The sequence below is a fragment of the Pongo pygmaeus genome, chromosome 3 (genome assembly GCF_028885625.2).
Source record: "Pongo pygmaeus isolate AG05252 chromosome 3, NHGRI_mPonPyg2-v2.0_pri, whole genome shotgun sequence".
Taxonomy (NCBI): Eukaryota; Metazoa; Chordata; class Mammalia; order Primates; family Hominidae; genus Pongo; species Pongo pygmaeus.
The window spans coordinates 102,766,685-102,783,275 of NC_072376.2; the positions used below are offsets into that span (position 1 = coordinate 102,766,685).

General features: G+C 36.0%; 1 protein-coding gene across 10 annotated transcripts in view; it reads left to right on the top strand.

Moving 5' to 3' along the window:
* Positions 1–16,591, top strand: part of CCSER1 (coiled-coil serine rich protein 1) — a 1,459,661-nt gene that overhangs the window by 165,729 nt on the left and 1,277,341 nt on the right. For all 10 annotated transcript variants that reach the window (XM_063663910.1, XM_054484478.1, XM_054484477.2 and 7 more), the window contains one exon: positions 217–401. In XM_063663910.1, coding sequence (XP_063519980.1) covers positions 217–401 — 185 coding nt within the window. The remainder of the gene's footprint in view (positions 1–216; positions 402–16,591) is intronic.

Genomic DNA, 16,591 nt, shown 5'->3' on the forward strand with positions numbered 1-16,591 from the left:
TGAGCTACAAAGCAACAAAAGATGACTCCAAAAGTTTTGGGCTTTAAAGAGATTACATGATTAAGTGAACTAAACTGATGCTATACATTTAAAAGTTTTCTTGTGATAGAGAAACTTTGAATAACACTAAGAGTTTTCCATGATCTTTCAGTGGGACATTTGTAAAAACTACATTTAAATATTTACTTTCATTTTTATTTATTTTCCTTTCCATAGTTCTTGCCAGTAGTCTCAGTCCATTTCGTGAAGGAAGATTTATAGAGAGGAGACTGCGATCCTCATCAGAAGGCACTGCAGGGAGTAGCAGAATGATTTTGAAACCGAAAGATGGAAATATAGAAGAAGTTAATAGTTTAAGAAAGCAAAGAGCAGGTTCTTCATCTTCAAAAATGAACAGTTTGGTAAGTATATACATATGACTGCCTCTAATAAAATAATGCTGTCTATATCCGGCATGGTTATGTCTCTTGCAAAATGAACACAGACTACAGGATAGACACCTCATATCTGAAGGGAAAATTTGTTTCCATAGTTGACATTACAAGTCAGAGAAACAAATTTTTCGCCTAGGTCAGGATGGAGTTCACCATGACAGCTGTCTTTATTTCCTGTCTTCCTTGCTTCCATGGAAAGTCTGACATTCTTTATTCTAGAACAAAACACTTGAATACAGAAACTAGGGAAAATGCTGAACATGAGGATCCCCTTTGACACCATTATTTCACATCTTCTCTCCACCATATAGCCCTCCAGAAAATACCCTTTTGTAAATCACACTTACTCCAGTACCACTCTTAGTCCCTGTAGACCCTAACCTCACTGTCCTCCTGCAGTGCCCTTCCACAAAGGGTGAGGAATTGGTGTGAAGCTTATGAGGACCAACGTGAAATGCCCATCCAATGCTTGCATACATTGGAGGTAATCAAGATACCCCACTCCTGGTCCAAATTGTAGAGCCTACTTTTAGTATGAGCATGGAGGTGGGATGTGTGGGGAGAGGCATGGTCTGAGTTTGTATGTGTGAACTAGGTTGTCACAGAGGCATTAGTATGAAGCTCCCTCATAGTATGAAATGGACCCAGGGGTGGGAAGAGATGAGGGGCGAACTGCAGCCTTGGGTCCATGTGGCCTCAGGTTTCACAGGTATTAGAGTGTGATTGCCTTTTGGAGATCACTTTGCTCACCTTCTCACAAATGTGCCCTTTTTCAATGGTGTATTTAACATCTATTATCTAAAAATGTTTCTTTAAAATAATCTTTCTACCTGCCTATCCATGCATATATGTGAAAAATGCTCAAAAATAAATCACTTATGATATCTCTATTATTTTACATAATTGGGTTTCAAATGAAAATATTAGGTAATTGAGATCTGATAATTATTTTGTGAAGAAGCCTTAAGTTAGTAAGGTAACACTGTGTGATAGCAAAATCACTGTGCTTGATGTTAGAGGTTTTAATCGTTTTTTTCTGGTGTGGCCATTTCTTAATCCTGGGCAAATTTGTAACCACAAAATAGCAAATGATAATAGGTGTCTTGTTTCCATTATACTAAAAAATGACTATGTGAGTATGTGTTTACATTTGTACATATGGAAACATATATTTCATGCTTCGTTTTGTTCTTTTGTGCATTGGCATATTATTATTGTTGCAATGGATATTTTTGGTCTAAGTATGAAAATATGTTAAAATGGATTTCCAACTGATGCACCATTAAAAGTTAGGACTAATGAAGTATTACAAAACATTTATCATCACAACATTTTCACTATTTCTTCATGGAGAGGTATTTATATTAATAGGGGTACACTATTCAACTTGCTCAAAGTTGTGCCTTTTACATATTCTCTCATATTTCATGTGTTTTTCATACTGCATTTAATTTAAATAATTCTAGTTTGAGACCAGCCTAGGCAAAATATCGAGAACTCATCTCTAAAAAAAAGTTTAATAATTAGCTAGAAGTGGTGGCTTGCACCTGTAGTTCCAGCTACTCGGGGCTGATGTGGGAGGATCACTTGGGTCCAGGAGTTGGAGGCTGCAGTGAGTTATTGCACCACTGCATTTCGGCCTGGGCAACAGAGCGAGACCTGGTCTCGATAAGATAAATAAAAAAATAAATAAATAAATAAATATAAAAAGTACTTCTTATAATATCACAAAGTCAGTCTTCTCAGATTTACTTTTTTTTTTTTTTTTCGAGACAGAGTCTCACTTTGTCGCCTAGGCTGGAGTGCACTGGTGCGATCTTGGTTCACTGCAACCTCCACCTCCCCGGTTCAAACAATTCCTGCCTGAGCCTCCCGAGTAGCTGGGATTACAGGCACCTGCCACCATGCCCGGCTAATTTTTGTGTTTTTGGTAGAGAGGGGGTTTCACCTTGTTGGCCAGGCTGGTCTTGAACTCCTGACCTCAAGTGATCCACCCACCTCAGCCTCCCATAGTGCTGGGATTACAAGCGTGAGCCACCGCGCCCAGCCCTCCGATCCACTTTTAAGATTTAAAATTTAAGAAACAAAAGTGGTTTTGTTCCTTTGAGGCCTTATATTTAAATTTTCAAAAGTGTGCCTGTAGTATTATATTCTATCCACTAGATGGCAGAAAGACACCACTGCCATGGTGGTGGACAGTGTATCAGGGTTGGAACAGAAACTTGGTAAAATATTGTACATGTTCATTGGATTTACAGATGAAACTTACTGAAATAAATACTGAAACTTTTGAATTTCCTAAAGAGAACTACCAAAAACTACTTCAAGATCTTACCATCTTCCTTTGGATTTTACAAGTTATGTCTCATCTTTCAGTTACTTTACAGTTTATTCATTTTTTATTTTCATTTTTAATTTTTTTAAGGTAGTCTCACTGTGTCACCCAGGCTGGAGTGCAGTGGTGCAATCTCGGCTCTCTGCAACCTCCCCTCCCTGGTTCAAGTGATTCTTGTGCCTCAGCCTCCCGAGTAGCTGGGACCACAAGTGTGTGCCACCATGCCTGGCTAATTTTTGTATTTTTAGTAGAGATGTGGTTTTACCATGTTGGACTGATTGGTCTTGAACACCTGACCTCAGGTGATCCGCTCACATCACCTCCCAAAGTGCTGGGATTACAGGCGTGAGTCACCGCACCCGAGCAGTTACTTTACACTTAATTAATTAATTTAAAATGCATGAAATATGTTTTTTAACTTGTAGCACTGTAAGGAAGAAATGGTAGGGATTATTTAGTTCTAGATACATGTGAAACAAGTGACATATATTTGGAAAATTGTAGCTGTCTGTGTGAACAGTGACACATTTTCTATATTCCTCTTCCAATTTAAGCAACTGCATGTATTTAAGAATGTATCCATGGTTCAGTTATTTTATTTTAAAGCAATTATAATAGAAACATGTGTTTTTAATGCTTGTTTGAACCAAGGGACTACTTTTAATGCCTGACATGTATTATCACATTCAGTCCTCACAACAGTACTATAAACTAAATGATAGTGTAGTGATCAGATTTTGCGAAAGAGGAAAATAAGGTACTGAGAAGATAAGCAGCTTGCCTAAAATGACATAGCTCATAAATGGCAGAGATAGGATTTGGATTTGGATCCTTTCTAAGTTCAAATCCTACAATCTTTGGGGAAAATGTATTAGATTTAAAATTAAGTTGAGCCATTTTTCAATTGTTTGCATCAATTTGGTATACTGAAATTAAAACATTTAAAGCAATCTAACCTTGCTTGCTCTAAGTCTAGGCTGCAGCATTCTATAAGAGATACAAAAGAGGAAAACAGAAACAATATTTAATGCTTAATATGAACTTAAAATGCAGTCATGTTTCTTGAAATGCTGATGAATAGTGTAAATGTCCTTACTGAGAGATAGCCCATCAAAAAGGAACTTTGTCACAAAAAAGGATGTTCATACTTAGCAGTTTTATAATACTTCTTTAGTCCTAACTTTTAATGTTAGCATTAATGCAGTCCTTCATGTAGTTCATGGGGATTTCAATTCTCTTAATAAAATATGGCTCTATTTATTAAGATGCTGAGCATTTCCTGAAAGACCACAGATATTACCTAATGGATTAGATATAGTTAGATATACCACAGTTCTATTGTTTTTGTGTACTTCTGGGGTATTTCAATCTGGAAGGGAAAGGACAGGATGTATGAACTCTTCAAACATCAAATGCCGAGAACAAATTGGGATTGGCTTAGGTTTATTAAAAGAAACCAAAGTAATTTGGAACAATTTGATAAGTGTTCACATTTATTATATTTTTTCAAACCTCTTTATAGTATTTTTCCAATTTTTCTCTAATGAGTAACTTTCTGAATACATTCCTTGCGATTGTCCAAAAAATTTAAAATGCTGTTCTAGAAAAAAGTTAAAGAACTTTTTTCTTTAAAGAACTTACTTCAGGAACTTTCTCTCCAGACTATGGTATATAAATGTATAAATGAAAGGATTTCTCATGGGTTTTCCAACGGCTTTACATAGTGAATTCTAACTCTAAATATTTACAGGATTACTCTCTAAAAAAGTTAATGTGAGAGTAGATTCATATATAATGAGCAATACAGAAGACCTGGTACCGTTAAAGGAAGGAAAAATGCCTAAGTGGATGAGTCAGGATAAACTTGGCTAAGTGATAAAAAATACTGCTGGGCGTGGTGGCTCAAGCCTGTAGTCCCAGCACTTTGGGAGGCCGAGGCAGGCAGATCACTTGAGGTCAGGAGTTCGAGACCAGCCTGGCCAAGATGGTGAAACCCCATCTCTATTTGCATTTTGTAAAAATACAAAAATTAGCTGGGCGTGGTGGCCGGTACCTGTAATCCCAGCTACTCGGAAGGCTGAGGCAGGAGCATTGCCTGAACCTGGGAGGTGGAGGTTGCAGTGAGCTGAGATCATGCCACTCACTTTCTTCTGCTCACAACTCATTGGTCAGATCTAATCATATGGCCCAAACTAGAAACAAAAGCAGCCAAGAAGAATAATCAGTTTCCTGTATCTAGAGGCGGAGACTCAGGTTTGGTGAACACTTAATGACTCATATTCCCAAATATTTTGTTGTATCCAAGTTCTTTTAATTAACTGAGATTTACTATTTGCCTCCTCTTTCCCTTTTGTCCAGAGTCATTTAATGGGCCCTGACTTTGTGCTTCACACTGTCCTGGTCTTTGTGGTTGAAAAGATGAAAACATCTCTTAATTGAAGAATTCATATATACTACAGGTTTTATTCTTTAGAATATTCTCTCTTCCTTACTTAAAGACCTTGTGATGTGTATCTTAAGTGACTAAGTTTACTTTTTTCCTTGACTCAAGGAATCTTTACTATTTTTGTAAGTATTTATTTTCATTGCACCAAGCAGTTGGTTTTGAAGGTTGTATTGTCTTCAGATTACTCAGCAAATGCATTTGCAAAGTTGCCCCGTACTATTTGTGCTAAGTGATTCAGACAACTTTCATTTATGGCCAGTTTTACTCTGACACAGCATGTTTTCTTTCATTTAGCACCCTGCTGCTTTTATGTGGAAACTGTGAATGACACAGTAAAAACATAATTGTAGGACTTTGGTAGAAGAACAAATCCGATTTATATTTGATTAATAAGAAGTAGTTACTTGCAGAGCATTAGCATCTCATATCACATTTCAATTTTTTGGTATGTTTAACTGCAGAATTTACTTATTATTGATAATAGTAGAATAATATAAAACTAACTGTACCCTATTTGAGATAGCCAAGCACTTTACTATTCATTTACTTTTCTTCTGGGGCCTCTGTTTTCTCATTTATTAGCTTATCCTTTATTCATTATAATTCTTCATTTCTTCATTCATTAAAACATTCACAGTTTCTTACAATAAATATTTATTGACAATCTGCTCTGAAGAATCAAAGATGAAAGAGACAGTGCTTGAGCATTTTTGAGTTCCCAAAGGGAGAGAGAAGGTTAAACATTATCTTGCCAATGCAACAGATTTAACCATTTTGACCATCTTTAAGTTCAGAATGGATGGGGCATGCTTGATTTGAATTGTGAGCATCGAAATCCAAAGTTAAGAAGATTTAAAATGGGCACATGAACTCCTGTTTCCCAGCTTTGTCTGTGCCTTATCTCACACACACAATGACACTGTTAAATATATGCATAACTTTCTTGTGTCTTTTGTTCATTTCTCTGACTGAGACCCAGCTGCTAGTGCTGAGCAGGTTTGCTGAAAGAAAGTTGGGACAGTAAAGAAGAACGTACGAAATGAATCTCATGATTAATATTTAAAAAAATCAGTCTCAAAACACCCCACTTGTACAATCCACCAAGCAAAAGAATCCTACTGGGCTCATTTGGTATATACACCTTCACACTTCTGTTCCACGGCATGAAAGTTGTTCAAGCTTGAAATTAAAAACAAGACAGGCTGGATGCAGTGGCCCAAGCCTGTAATCCCAGCAATTTGGGAGGCCGAGGTGGGCGGGTCATGCGGTGAGGAGATCAAGACCATCCTGGCTAACACGGTGAAACCCTGTCTCTACTACAAATACAAAAAATTAGCTGGGCATGGTGGCACGCACCTGTAGTCCCAGCTACTTGGGAGGCTGAGGCAGGAGAATCCCTTGAATGTGGGAGGCAGAGGTTGCAGTGAGCCAAGATCGCGCCACTGCACTCCAGTCTGGGCAACAGAGGAAGACTCTGTCTCAAAAAAAAGCAAAGAAGACACATGATAATTAGAAGATCTGATTTTGAAAATTTCTTAATCTTGAAATCCTTAGTGAGACTTTCCAGTATGTAAAAATGTTAATGGCTTTGGGGAGTTAAAATAATGATTGCAGTTTTTAGTGTAACTGACTGTTAATAGAATTAAAGCAAATATTGCTTGGTTACAGGGACATCTAATAAAAATGGAAGCCATTAATATTTTTAAGGAAATGGAGCCATATGAATCATTCTCCTCAATTCTTATAAATTTTAAGGAAGAAAATCACAAGTATCATTCATTAAACATGAAATTACATTTGTTGATAACTGGCATACATTTTAGATTAATAGCCCTAATCCTTTATGCTTTTATTTGTTTTTCCAGTTACTAATCATATTTTCCTTTCAGTACCCTTCTAAATTGTATCATGCATGTGACACTCACCACATAGTTATTTGAATGTGTCTCATTTTACCTAAAAGGTTTCAATCTTTTAAATGGAAGGAGCTGTGTATATACTGGCATTTCTTGCAGTCATTAATATAGCACCTGGTGGAAAAATAGGCATCTAATAAATATGAATAAATTAAAGGTAAAATTTCTGGTTAAATAATGATACATGTTTATATAGACGTGAATTAAGGCTTCTAGTACAAGAATTGTGTGTGGTGTGCTTATGCACAGTTTTGACATTTTAACTTATTATTCAAATATACAGGTATTTCTTATGATGCATTGTCTGATAAAGCTCTGGCTTTTTTGACACTAAATCCTTGATCAGGAAGGCCATACCAATTATGACATTGTTCCAGTGGAAGCATAATTTATTTTAGGATTATCAGCCTTATAGAATGGTTTCTAGGATTATATGAGTACAATAGTTATGAACTGGCCATACAATGAGGACAAGAAATAGTCAAATATTTTGTGGTATTCATTAAGCCCATTAAAATATAATATCTTGGTCAAATATGGGTAAGGGAAGATTTTAAAAATCCCCTGCTGTTTTATCTAGTCCAGCTCACTTCGTTTCTTATAAGCTTATAGATTCAGAGTTGCCTTTAAAAGCAGGATTGAATAAAAATATTCCATTCATTTTTGTCTTTCTGAACTTTGAGATGAGTAATTTTCATTTAGAAGCTGTCAGAATTTGTATGTTTGTTGGGCACAATTAGGAATAGTTTATTCATAGACCTAACTCACTTCTTAAATGATTTAAGATTGGTTTGAGTAATACTTAGCACCTACATTGTTAATCTGTGATAACATAATTTAATAATTATTACAGGTACATAATAGGTGGATATATTTATGGAGTACATGTGATATTTTGATACAGGAATGCAATTTATATTAATACTAATCACATCAAGGTAATTGGGGTATCTATCACCTCAAGCATTTGTCATTTGTTTGTGTTAGGAACATTCCAATTCCACTTTTTTGTTATTTTAAAATATATGATAAATAATTTTTTGACTATAGTTACCCTATTGTGCTATAAAGTACTAGATCTTATTCATTCTTCATAACTATATTTTTGCATACATTAATGTTCCCCCAACCCCCACTACTCTTTCCAGCTCCTGATACCCATCATTCTAGTCTGTATTTCTGTGACTTCAAATGTTTTAATTTTTAGCTCCTGTATATGAGTAAGAATAGGCAAAATTTGTCTTTCCATGCTTCATTAATTGTATTTAAAATAACGTCCTCCAGTTTCATTCATGTTGTTGCAAATGACAGGATCTCATCTGATTTTTATGGCTGAATAAGATTCCGTTGTGTATATGTACCACATTTTCTTTATCCTTTTGCTTGCTGATGGACACTTAAATTGATTGCATGTCCTGGCTATTGTGAATAGTGCTGCAATAAACATGGGAGTGCAGATATCTCTTTGATATATCAGTTTCTTTTTTCCGAGTGCATACTTAGCAGTGAGAAAGCTGGATCATATGGTAGCTCTATTTTTAGTTTTTCAAGGAATCTCTAAAATGTTCTCCATAGTGGTTGTTCTACTTTACATTTTCATCAACAGTGTACAAGGGTTCCCTTTTCTCCACATCCTGTTAGCATTTGTTATTTGCCTATCGTTTGGATAAAAGACATTTTTTATATGCCTGTCATCCATTTGCTCGTCTTCTTTTGAGAAATGTCTCCAGATATTTTTTGCCTATTTTTAAATTGGATTATTTAGTTATCTTTTCTATTGAGTTGTGTTAGCTCCTTATATATTCTGAGTATTAATACCTTGTCAGATGGATATTTTCTCCCCTTCTGTGGGTCGTCTCTTGACTTTGTTGATTGTTTCCTTTGCTGTGCAGAAGCTTTTTAGCTTGATGTGATCCCATTTGTCCATTTATGCTTTGGTTGCCTGTGTTTTTGAGGTCTTAGTCAGGACATTTTTGCCAAGACCAATGTCTTGGAGAGTTTCCCTAATGTTTTCTTCCATAGTTCCATAGTTTGAGGTCTTAGATTTAAGTGTTAATCCATTTTGATTTGATTTTTATATATGGCAAGAGATAGGCGTGTAGGTTCATTCTCTGTATGTGGATATCCAGTTTTCCAGCACCATTTATTGAGGAATCTGTCCTTTCCTCCGTGTATGTTCTTGGCACTTTTGTTGAAAATGAACTCACTGTATATGTGTGGATTTATTTCTGAGATCTCTACTCTGTTCCATTGGTCTGTGTGTCTGTTTTTATGATACTACCATGCTATTTTGGTTATTATAGCTTTGTAATGTAATTTGAAGTCAGATAATTTGATTCCTCCAGTTTCATTCTTTTTGCTCATGATGGCTTTGGCTATTCTGGGTATTTTGAATTGTTACATCAAAATTTTAGGATCTTTTTTCTATATTTGTGAAGAATGTCATTAGTATTTTGATATGGATTGCATTCAAACTGTAGATTTCTTAGGTAAGTGTGGATATTTTAACAATATTGATTTTTCAGTTTCATCTTCAGTTTACTTTATCAGTGTTTCATAGTTTTTATTGTAGAGATCTTTCACTTCTTTGGTTAAGTTTATTCCAGTAAAGTTTACATATTTTATTATTATTATTGCTATTGTTAATGGTAATGCTTACCAGGCAAAGTCTCTTTTTCTCTTCCTTCACTTTCCCCTAAACAGAAGGAGACTCTGTGGTAAGGTGGCCTGGAGCTGAGGGAGAGGTAATGTAAGTACTTCCATTGCCACCACAGCTGGAACTGCACTGGGTCATGCCTGAAGCCAGTGCGGTACTGGGTCTTACCCAAGGTCTGTGACAACTGCTGCATGGCTACCACTGATGTTTACGCAAGGTCCAAATATTCTTTAGTTAGCAAATGGTGAATCCTGCCAGGTCTGGATCCTTCCTTCCGGGCAGCAGGTTCCCTTCTAGCCCAGGCTGGGTCTAGAAATGCCATCCAGGCACTGGGGCCTAGAATCAATGGCTTCAGGAATATGCTGGGTGCTTCATTTTAATGTAGCTGAGCTGGTTCCCAGTTGCAAGACAAAGTCCTCTGTACTTCTCCCTCTCCTTTCCTCAAGCAGGAGTCTCTCCCCATGCTGCACAGCCTGGCATTGGGGGAGGGGTGATGCAAGGACTCACTTGGCTGCCACAGGTGGTGTCTCACTGGGTCATGTGTACCCCAAGTCCACTGGCTCCAAGTCCAGTGCAGAACCGGGACTTGCCCAAGGACTGAAGTTCTTGTGACCTGTCTTTCAAAGTTATTTGGGACCCCATGCCACTTTGGTCAGCTGGTGGTGGAACTAGCTGGAGCTCCAATTCCTACCCCTAGGAGGGAGGATTCTCCTCTGGCAGGGTCTAAATGGTTTCTCTGTGAGCGCTGGCAGAATTCAGTTCTGTGTTGTGTTCTCTTGTGACAAGACAGCACCGAGTTCCAAAGCAAAGCCTCACAATCACTTCACTCTCCCTCCCACAAGCTCACAAATTTTCTGTCTGTATGCTGCCAGAGAATGGAGGAATGGTGGTTTGGGCAATGCAACAATGTCTTTCCTATCCTCTTTAATGCCTCTCCTTCACATGTTAGCAAAACCAGGTACTATGATTGCTCACCTGACTTTTGGTTCTTATGAATATGCTTTCTTGCCTGAATATTTGTTCAGTTTGGTGTTCCGATGTGGGGACAATCACTCGGGGTTCTATTCGGCCACATTGCTCTACCTCCTACATTATTAAACTTACTATAAATAGTCATGTTGTAACAATAGCAGTATGAAATATGTATGTTAAAAGAAACTGTACTTATTTATTAAGAAAATAATTTAAAAGGACAGCAGTAAAGGAGAATTAGATATCTTTTACCTGTAACCCTACTAATCTAGGATATACTTTAGATATTAATAGTTCATATCCCTTTAAAATTAAGAAGTTAGAAAACTAAGATTATCTTTTATTTTTCAAGTTATATTATTTTTAATTGGATCAATTAAGTTATTTTTAATTGGATCAATTAAGTTTATCTGGTAATTTTCTGTGAGAGGACAACTGCTTTGTTCCTTATTTAGGTAACTGAAAGGGCTGGGACAGTTTCCATAGCATAAGAGATAATATTTATGGATTCAGGGTCTGCGACAAATCTCTGACCATCTGAATAGATGCTTCACAATTTGCAGCACAGAACTGACCTTCAGTAAACTAACTACCTTTTCTGAGGTGACAGTCACTGGAATCTGAGGTTTGTACATTATTCATTTTAGACAATGAAGACAATTTATTTTATAGAGTTATTTTATGATGTTGAAATTTAAACACATTAAATTAACATCAATAAATTAAATAAGTCAAAGAAATTCTGACTGCAAAGGTCAAGAAATATAGTACTAGTGAAGAATTATATTCAGTATTGACCAATAGAGTTAAAAAATATAGAAATATCTAAATATATTCATACTCTTTTTAAGTAATTTTAAAATTGAGACATTTATAATTGTCTCACAAACTATCATATTTGTAATGTAAGTGTAAAGCAGTGTAATTTGCAAGTGAATCTGCATATATAATTTCACAATCTTCCTATGTGATAACTTTTTTTTTTTTTTTGAGACGTAGTCTCGCTCTTTCACCCGGGCTGGAGTGCAATGGCGCAATCTCGGCTCACTGCAAGCTCCACCTCCCGGGTTCACACCATTCTCCTGCCTCAGCCTCCCGAGTAGCTGGGACTACAGGCACCTGCCACCGCGCCCGGCTAATTTTTTTTGTATTTTTAGTAGAGATGGGGTTTCACCGTGTTAGCCAAGATGGTCTCGATCTCCTGACCTCGTGATCCGCCCGCGTCGGCCTCCCAAAGTGCTGGGATTACAGGCGTGAGCCACCGCGCCCGGCCGATAACTTTTTTTTTAAACTAGCCATTTCTAAATTAGTTGCCATTTTTATCACTTTTATCACTTTTATAATCTCATTCATTGATTATTTTACTCGTGCTAAAAGTTTGCTCTGAAACGCCTTTTATATATATATAAATGCCTTTTATATATATATATAATATGCCTTTTATATATGTGTATATATATATATATATATATATATCTCTTCTGTTGTTCTTAGTTTGGTACATCCCACCTAAAACAGACTACCTACTAATTCTTTTAAATCTCTCTGTTAGGCTCTTTATTGTATACATTTGTAATTATATACAAAATTATTTTCATAGCTAGTTATCTCAGTACCACACAATGATTAATTTATGTGTCAGTGAGAAACATTAAGAATTTTATTGCCAAGAGAGACTCACATAAATCAGAACTCTTACCAGGTTTCAAGAGAGATAGGTGCAGTAGGGGGTGGTCTGGAATATCCCTCCTGCTCCCCAGGCCCTTTCTTTTGGCATCTGATGGGCTCTGGCCCAGGGTATTGGATGAGGTTTGGAGGGTTGGGTGTGTGCCAGTGACCTCATTTGTACAGGAGGAGCCATCTCAATATGAAGCATCTCCATTTTATACTCAGCGATACAGCATAGATGGACATTTTTCAGGGAACCATATCCTATATATTTTTAGATTCCATCTTTATTTTTCATAAGCAATTCAGACATATTCTGCCAAAAGCAGTATATAGATAAACTACCCTAGTGAAAACCCTTCAGTTTGTTTGCTAGGAAGTCTGTCATTAGTATGTTTCCAAGGAGATCCTACCAGGTCATCTGCTTTCTTACTTTCAGGAAAGCATACACCATTTTCCCCTGTAAGAGGGAAAATGGATCACAGGCTAGCTGCTTAACTCAGGCAGCAAGTGCAAATTTTGAATGTTCTCCTCAAACTATCTGTTTGATTCTTGCAATCCTCCTCACTTGTATTTTTACCCATTGGTGTTCATTTCCTTTGATATTAGGGAAATACTTGTTTTCTCATTTATTTTAAGCAAAAATTCTACTAGTTGTCCCCATTTTAACTGCTCATCTACTTTAGAACGGTACTCCTTCAGTACGTTTCTTCTGTTGTCTTGAGTTTCTTTCCCATCTCTTCATTGCTGTCAGTTTAAAACACTGCCAAGTTTTCCATCTTTGAAGAAACAAATAGAAAATAATTTTTTTCTGTATCGTGCTTACTCCTAAAGCTCTCCATCCTATCCCTCTTTTTCCCTATAAGGCAAACAGTCCTGACACTTGCCATACTTATTTTCTCACTGCCTATGAATTCCTCGATTTCATGTACTTTAGCCATTGTAATACAGGTTCTAAACATCAGCATTATTGAGATTTTGTCCTGGATAATTCCGTATTAGGGGGACTGTGTTGTGCATTGTAGGATGTTAAATAGCATTCATTACCCCTACCTAATAAATGCCAGTGGGACCCCCTGGTTGTGACAACTAAAAATATTTCCAGACATTGCCACGTGTGCCCTGCTAGACAAAAATTGCCCCCGGTTGAGAACTATCTAAAGCTATCAGTGACTTTGCCAATTTTCTTTTTTTTAATCTTAATTTTGTATTCATTTAACAGTGTTGAGCACTTACTCTCTTCCTTTCACAGTGCGAAATCTCCTGTGGTTATTCTCATTCTTCTTTGCTCTTTTCAGATTGCTTTGGAGGCTTCTTCACACCCACACTTTAAACACAGCTATTTCTGCTATTCGATCCTTTATTGCTTTTTTATTTACCTGTTCTATCTAAAAACTTAAAATGGAGGGGAAGTTATAAGTGAATTCCAAACAAAAAGGCTGGGAATTTCTGTTATATTGGAAATCTGACAAAATCGAATAGGCACGACAATCACAATATACTAGATTTATAGAAACATAATGAGGGCCTGTGAAAAATTTATTTCCATACGGAGAATAGCCAAAATTCTGAAGGCAATTATCTTTGGAGTGGATATAGAGAAATATGCAGTGATTTTGCCCTAATAGTTAACGGCTTCTCTCCTTTTTTTTTTTTTTTTGATGTTTATTACTATTGTAATTTTTGTTTTTGTACAAATATATTTCAGCCTTTATTGTATACATTTGTAATTATATACAAAATTATTTTCATACTCAGCTAGTTATCTCAGTACCACACAGTGATTAATTTATGTGTCAGTGAGAAACATTAAGAATTTTATTGCCAAGAGAGACTCACATAAATCAGAACTCTTACCAGGTTTCAAGAGAGATAGGTGCAGTAGGGGGTGGTCTGGAATATCCCTCCAGACCTTTTAAAATAGTCAAGTATTTCTTAATATCCCCTTCTGTGTCTAAAGTCACTTTGGAGAAGCAGCAATTTTGTCATTTAAAGTAGGTCCTCCCTATTAGAATCAGAAATGTAATACATTGTAATACTAATTTCTACCCTCACTGCTATCACTGACCATTATGCATTATTTTTCCAAATTGACAGCAGCTTAAGTCAAGCAAAAGGCAGTGGTAAAAGTTGCGGGCATTGTGCAAGCAGCATGTATTAGACAATCCAGGAAACCTGGCAACCCCCAGAGACACACACATTGCCCACTTCTGCCCTGCAGTGTGGCCTCTGCAACTGCTGTCTCTGCTTTGTCTCCTTCAGAGCTTCCCAGGGACTGTGCCTCAGGCTGAATTGTGCCTCAGGCTGGCTCTGGTCCAAGAGGAGCTTGTGGTGTGCAGAGGGCATGTGTTGGGGAGGGGTGAGAAGTTTTGACTATGACTTTAGAAAAAACAAAAATCTATAAAATACCTTTAGTGTCTAAAAATAAAAAAAGTAATAAAGTAATAAAATGTACTAAATTAGTGAACACAAACACTTCTGTAATATTTTCATGCTTTTCCACCCTTCTTTGTTTTTTAAATGCTTTTGGTACCTCCTAATCTTTCATATGCTATAAGAATATGCACTTGTATTTTATCTTTATGAAACTTATCTGAAATAAAAGTGCATTATTTAAAAATCAAAGGTACACTTTCTTCTAAAACACAATATGAACAAAGTAGGAAAACTTATAAAATTGGAATCCTTTTTTGTCACTTAGATGTGATTTTATTTTAAGCAAGTACATGGTATGATGAAAGGAATGATTGATTTGGGAAAGGACACCGAACTCCAATGTTACCTGTTTCAGAGGATAATAATAATACTGCCCACCTCATAGAGTTGTCATAGAATCAGATAATACAGTTTATGTGAAAAGGCTTTGTAAGATTTAAAGTGCTATACAAATGAATATGACAGTTGTTTTATTAATAACGTGTCAAAACTAGAAACATTGAAAAACAAATAGTATTGCCTTTTAATGTAGTGATTTAGGAAAGAAATATTTTAAAAGTCAAACTCACATTTGGGGTATATCTTTACCATGAAAGTGTTAGTTCCTTTCAGCCACAACAAAAAAGTCCTAAATGTTCAAGTTATTTATCTATTAGATCTTTATAAGGGTAATGTGCTATTTACTTGATTTGTATTTGGCTATTTTTTGAAAAGTCATACATTTTTCACAATCTTCAAAATCAATTTATAATCACTTAGAAAAAATTAATTGAGCAGTATGCTTAAGATTTGAATGCTATGATTTATGTTATACTTTAGTTAGAAAGTTTACTCAACTCAGTTATTTTCTGATTATTAAACTGGGAAAAAAGCATCTGCGCAGAACACAGGTGTCTTGGCTATTTACGGAGAAATTTAATTTGCATTTTTTTATTTCTTAAATAAATGCAAGTTTAACCATTGTAGACATTTATGTGACTACTTATGTAACTTATTTAATAACCTGATAAATTACTAGTTTTAAAGTATCTTTTGTCAAATTTTAAGGTAATGCTATTCAAAATAGGCAATAACTTCAAAGACCAAAAAATAACATAGAAGAAAATAATTATAGATTATTTATTTTCCTTTAAGAATAAATTTTGAACATAGTATATTTAGTAGTACTGGTCATTTGTATGATAATTTAAGATCTCTAATCTTTTGTGAGACAAACTTTTGTAACACACTCGAGTTTTTGCACATGTCTTTCTTCTTTCTTTATTCTATTGGAAGGATACTTCCACCAGTAGGGTATTCAGCTTGAATATTTAAACTATCAGGGATTAGAACTAGAGGGTAACCAGCTGTCAGATAATTCATATCATGTATTAGGCTTCAGTTGGGATGAGACAGTATATCTCAGCATGCTGTTACCTTCAGTAAGATTTATGTTCCAAAGTGTGGATACATTAATACAAATAGTGATTTTAAATGAAAAGCAGATCAGCCACCTAGCTATGGTTCATGAATCACAGTGATTCTCACTTTATCTTTCTCTCTTTTATTTTTTAATAACAATAATAAAAGTATATAGAAAGTATCTCTGAGCCAAGTGGGTGCCAGAGTACATTGGTGCTAAAGCTTTAACTTGACCCAGCAGTCCACTGGAAGTTGCTATAGCTGGGAAAGAAAGAAGTGAGGCATAGATGCTGGGTTTACATTTAGAAAAAGAGAAAGGAACTATTA